This window comes from Pristiophorus japonicus, chromosome 8 (genome assembly GCF_044704955.1).
Source record: "Pristiophorus japonicus isolate sPriJap1 chromosome 8, sPriJap1.hap1, whole genome shotgun sequence".
Classification (NCBI taxonomy): Eukaryota; Metazoa; Chordata; class Chondrichthyes; family Pristiophoridae; genus Pristiophorus; species Pristiophorus japonicus.
In genome coordinates, this window is record NC_091984.1 from 3,371,773 (window position 1) to 3,377,772 (window position 6,000).

General features: G+C 52.1%; 1 protein-coding gene across 1 annotated transcript in view; it reads right to left on the reverse strand.

Moving 5' to 3' along the window:
* acadm (acyl-CoA dehydrogenase medium chain) overlaps positions 1-6,000 on the reverse strand; it is a 63,485-nt gene that overhangs the window by 34,332 nt on the left and 23,153 nt on the right. The window contains exon 4 of the mRNA XM_070886458.1: positions 4,589-4,658. Within this exon, the coding sequence (XP_070742559.1) occupies positions 4,589-4,658 (70 nt within the window). The remainder of the gene's footprint in view (positions 1-4,588; positions 4,659-6,000) is intronic.

Here is a 6,000-nt window from a genome sequence, read left to right on the forward strand (position 1 = left end):
TTGCTGTTTTGTGGGAGCTTGTTGTGCTCAAATTGGCTGCCGCGTTTCCCACATTACAACAGTGACTGTAAAGCACTTTGAGACGTCTCGTGGTCATGAAAGGCGCTGTATAAATGCAAGTCTTTCTTTCTTTTCCTTGGGATTCCCCGTTCACTGCCCTATCTCAAAAACGCAGAGGTTGATGCAGTTACTCACCAGTAACCTGCTCACCGATGCCCAGCTTGGGTTACAGGTGTGCTGAAACATCGGAACAGAAGATGGCCATTCAGCCTCTCCCGCCATTACAGATTCCCACTGCCCTTTGTGGGAAGAAAAGCTTCCTGGCATCACTCCAGAGAGGCCTGGCTCTAATTTTACATTACGCCCCCTTGTTCTGGACTTCCCCCACCAGAGGAAATAGTTCCTCTCTATCCAGCCTATGTTTCTTCATCAAATACCTCAATCAGATCACCTCTTAATCTTCTATATTCAAGGGAATACAAGCCTGGTCTATGTAACCTATCCTCAGAATGTAACCCTTTGTGGAGCCAAATGGCCTCCTTATGAGCCGAAGTCCTATGATTCTAACTGTTTTTGCCAAACAGCCAGTTAGAAACATAGAAACATAGAAAATAGGTGCAGGAGTAGGCCATTCAGCCCTTCGAGCCTGCAGCACCATTCAATAAGATCATGGCTGATCATTCCCTCAGTACCCCCTTCCTGCTTTCTCTCCATACCCCTTGATCCCTTCAGCCGTAAGGACCATATCTAACTCCCTCTTGAATATATCCAATGAACTGGCATCAACAACTCTCTGCGGCAGGGAATTCCACAGGTTAACAACTCTGAGTGAAGAAGTTTCTCCTCATCTCAGTCCTAAATGGCCTACCCCTTATCCTAAGACTGTGTCCCCTGGTTCTGGACTTCCCCATCATCGGGAACATTCTTCCTGCATCTAACCTGTCCAGTCCCGTCAGAATCTTGTAAGTTTCTATGAAATCCCCTCTCATCCTTCGAAACTCCAGTGTATAAAGGCCCAGTTGATCCAGTCTCTCCTCATATGTCAGTCCCGCCATCCCAGGAAACAGTCTGGTGAACCTTCGCTGCACTCCCTCAATAGCAAGAACATCCTTCCTCAGATTAGGAGACCAAAACTGAACACAATATTCCAGGTGTAGCTTCACCAAGGCCCTGTACAACTGCAGTAAGACCTCCCTGCTCCTATACTCAAATCCCTTAGCTATGAAGGCCAACATGCCATTTGCCTTCTTCACCTCCTGCTGTACCTGCATGCCAACCTTCAATGACTGATGAACCATGACACCCAGGTCTTGTTGCACCTCCCCCTTTCCTAATCTGCCACCATTCAGGTAATATTCTGCCTTCCTGTTTTTGCCCACAAAGTGGATAACCTCACATTTATCCACATTATACTGCATCTGCCATGTATTTGCCCACTCACCTAACCTGTCCAAGTCACCCTGCAGCCTTTTAGTGCCCCCCTCACAGCTCACACCGCCACACAGTTTAGTGTCATCCGCAAACTTGGAGATATTACACTCAATTCCTTCATCTAAATCATTAATATATATTGAAAAGAGCTGGGGTCCCAGCACTGAGCCCTATGGCACTCCACTAGTCACTGCCTGCCATTCTGAAAAGGACCCGTTTATCCCGACACTCTGCTTCCTGTCTGCCAACCAGTTCTCTATCCACGCCAGTATATTACCCACAATACCATGTGCTTTAATTTTGCACACCAATCTCTTGTGTGGGGCCTTGTCAAAAGCCTTTTGAAAGTCCAAATACACCACATCCACTGGTTTTCCCTTGTCTACTCTACTAGTTACATCCTCAAAAAATTCCATTAGATTTGTCAGGCAGGATTTCTCTTTCATAAATCCATACTGACTTGGACCGATCCTGTCACTGCTTTCCAAATGTGCTGCTATTTCATCTTTAATAATTGATTCCAACATTTTCTCCACTACCGATGTCAGGCTAACCGGTCCATAATTACCTGTTTTCTCTCTCCCTCCTTTCTTAAAAAGTGGTGTTACATTAGCTACCCTCCAGTTCATAGGAGCTGATCCAGAGACGATAGACTGTTGGAAAATGATCACCAATGCATCCACTATTTCTATAGCCACTTCCTTAAGTACTCTGGGATGCAGACTTTCAGGCCCCAGGGATTTATCGGCCTTCAATCCCATCAATTTCCCAAACACAATTTCCCGAACACAATTTCCCACCTAATAAGGATATCCTTCAGTTCCTTCTTCTCACTAGACCCTCGGTCCCCTAGTATTTCCGGAAGGTTGAGTGTGTCTTCCTTCGTGAAAATAGAACCAAAGTATTTGTTTAACTGGTCTGCCATTTCTTTGTTCCCCATTATAAATTCACCTGATTCTGACTTTTCTCACTTTTAGGTTTAATTTAAAAAAATAGCACTATTCGCAGATGACACTATTAACTATCACACAAGGAGTTTGATTGGGTAAATGTGGAAAAGATGTTCCACTTGTTTGGGGGGGGGGGGGGGGGAAAGGGGGGCGAAAAGAGATCAAAACTAGCGACCATAAATACAAGATAGTGACTAATCAATCCAACAGGGAATTCACTCGTGTGATAGTTACTGGTATTTAAGGCCCAGGAACAGGCCATTGGGCCCAGCGCTCCGTGCCGGGGTTTATGCTCCAAACCAGCCCCCTCCCACCCCTCTCCATCTCCATCTCCATCTCACCCTATCCCCATATCCTTCTATTCCTTTCTCCCCCATGTGTTTATCCAGCTTACCCTTAAATGCATCGATACTATTCGCCTCAACCCCTCCCTGTGGCAGCGAGTTCCACATTCTCACCCCTCTCTGGGTAAAGAGGTTTCTCCTGAATTCCCCATTGGGTTTATTAGCGACTATCTTATATTGATGGCCCCTAGTTTTGGACTTGCCCACAGGTGTAAACACATTCTCCACAACTATACTATCGAAACCCCTTTCATAAGCGGGTCACCCCTCGGCTTTCTCTTTTCTAAAGCAAAGAGCCCCAGGCTGTTCAACTTTCCTGGTAGGTCTCACCTCTCAGTTCTGGTATCAGCCTTGTGAATCTGTTTTTTGCACCTTGTTCAGTGCCTCTGCCTCCTTTCTATAATCATCATCAGAGGCAGTCCCTCGAATTGAGGAAGACTTGCTTCCACGTCAAAAAAGGATGAGTTCACAGGTGTTTCAATGAGGGACCTGACATTCCGGATCCCAAACTACACCCTGAAGGGTGGAAGATGCCTGTGGGTGGATTTTTTTAACGTGGGGTGACTGTTGCACACCAGCCACCACACGGGCTTGACAGAGCGAGGTCTTGGTCCAGTGGCAAGGGTTAACCAGGACCACTGGAGACCAGCTCTGCTGCACGGACCTAGTGCGCACACATCTCGCAGTGTGGGCTGGGCCCGTGCTGCCCCTGGGCCCTCGCCTCTCCTGGGCCCCCGCCTCTCCTGGGCCCCGATCACGTCCCTCTACAATCTCTCGCCGCTCCTTCGCCCCGACCTCGCCGCTCCTGCCCACGCTCCAATCACCGGCCTGGACCATGATGATGTCACTCTTCGCTGCCGTCTCCCTCCTGCACCAGCTCGCACTGCTCCCTGAAGTGGTCTCCACACTGCTCCCGAGGCCACCGCGCCTCAGCTCCCTTTATGGCCCCGACCTGCCGCTGCTGTTCTCACACAGGTCAGGGTCTCCACGCTGCTTTTTATAACATGAAGACCAGCTTACACGACCATTACTTCAACAATACAAAAGCAAATTACTGCGGATGCTGGGATCTGAAATTAACAGAAAATGCTGGAAATCTCAGCGGGTCAGGCAGCATCTGTGGAGAGAGAAACAGAGTTAACGTTTCGGGTCAGTGACCCTTGGTCAGAACTGGAAAAGTTCGAAATGTGACAGATTCTTAAGCAAGTGCAGGGGCCTTGAAAGCTGGTAATTTATTCCGCCATCTTTTGTTCCTTAACTTGTGCCATTACCATCTCAATTCGGCCCATCATCCCTTTTGCCTCTCAAATCTCTCCTGCCTTCCACCCGATCGCAGACCTTCCCTTTTGTTCTTTCCTCTCCTGCCCCTTTCAGGGTGCCTGCACTTGCTCAAAAACCTGCCACATCTGTAACTTTTCCAGTTCTGTCGAAGGGTCACACAGACCCGAAACATTGAATGCTTCTCTCCATGGATGCTGCCGGACACGCTGAGATTTCCAGCATTCTCTGTCTCGACTATTACGCGTTCATTCTCCCCCTCCCCTTTCGGTGAGATTTATAAAGAGGCTCATTCACCTCCCACGTTGCACCCCGTAAGTCACACTGCCTCCTGTGCAGCCTGCCGCCTCCCCCTTCCCCCCCAATGCACGGCCCACTCAAACTGCTGAGCATGTGGGGCACACACAATGGGGAAGGCAGCGAGTGGCCTGCGCGGGTGACTGCAAGGCCAAGTGCGCGCGCGCAGCTTAGCGGGAGCATTGCTGGTAGCCCATCGTTCCCTTTACGGGTAACGATGGCACTGCTGCGTTTTCCCGGCAGTCTCCCAGTTAAAAGTTTCGTGTCTCTCTTCCGTTCTCTGCTTACCGCAATTCTCGGGAATGTGCGTGTTCATCAGGCCCAGCTCCCATGCTCTCTTAATGAGCGGGACCGGATACTGAAGAGAAAGGAAGGCATCATTAGCACAGTGACCGTCGTACTGCTGACATCCCCCACTGCCCTCCCCCTCCCCTCCCCTACCGACAAGGCATTTCTCCTTGACCTGAATAATGCATTATCGACTTAGAATAATCCGTGCTTTATAGTGCCTGGTTATGGCATCATTCGGCCACTTATATAATCCATTGCCTTCCACTCCTGTCCCCTGGTGAGATATTCGAACACCTTCGAGAGCCTCGATCAGCTGGAGTGCTCCATTCTATTCATTGGGTGAAATCTTCACCTCTTTCAGTAATGATCTTGCCTTTGTAAAACCATGCAGCGTTCGATAAGCTTTCTAAAAGGCTGGGGCTCTATTCTCTAGAAAAGAGAAGGCTCGGGAAACGCGAGAGGACTTCAATTATGAAAGTGTTCGGTAGGGTTAGACGTAGAGAATCCTAGGGCGAGCTGGGGGGGCGGGGAACAGGCGGCTGTTGGGAGGAGGAGCCGGGGGGGGGGGGGGGGGGGGGGGGAAACGGAGACGGGGGACGCCGGGGGGAAGGGAGGGAGTGAGGGGGGGGGGGAACAGGAGGGGGAGGGAGGGGGGGGAAAGAGACAGGAGGGGAAGGGGGGGAGAAGCGACAGGGGGGGGGAAGTGGGGGGGAGAAGACAGGAGGGGAAGTGGAGGGGGGGGGGGGAGAGAGACAGGAGGGGCGGGAGAGACAGGAGGGAAGTGGGGGGGAGGGGGAAGAGACAGGAGGGGAAGTGGGGGGGGGGGAAGAGAGACAGGAGGGGAAGTGGGAAGTGGGGGGCGGGGGGGGGGGAGAGAGACAGGAGGGAAAGTGGGGGGGGGGGAGAGACAGGAGGGAAAGTGGGGGGGGAGAGACAGGAGGGAAAGTGGGGGGGGGGAGAGACAGGAGGGAAAGTGGGGGGGGGGGGGAGAGACAGGAGGGAAAGTGGGGGGGGGAAGAGACAGGAGGGAAAGTGGGGGGGGGGGGGAGAGACAGGAGGGAAAGTGGGGGGGGGGGGAGAGACAGGAGGGAAAGTGGGGGGGGGAAGAGACAGGAGGGAAAGTGGGGGGGGGGGGAGAGACAGGAGGGAAAGTGGGGGGGGGGGGGGAGAGACAGGAGGGAAAGTGGGGGGGGGGGAGAGACAGGAGGGAAAGTGGGGGGGGGAGAGACAGGAGGGAAAGTGGGGGGGGGGGGGAGAGACAGGAGGAAAGTGGGGGGGGGGGAGAGACAGGAGGGAAAGTGGGGGGGGGGGGGGAGAAGAAACTGGAGGGAAAGTGGGGGGGGGAGAGACAGGAGGGAAAGTGGGGGGGGGAGAGACAGGAGGAAAGTGGGGGGGGGGGGGGGAGAGAC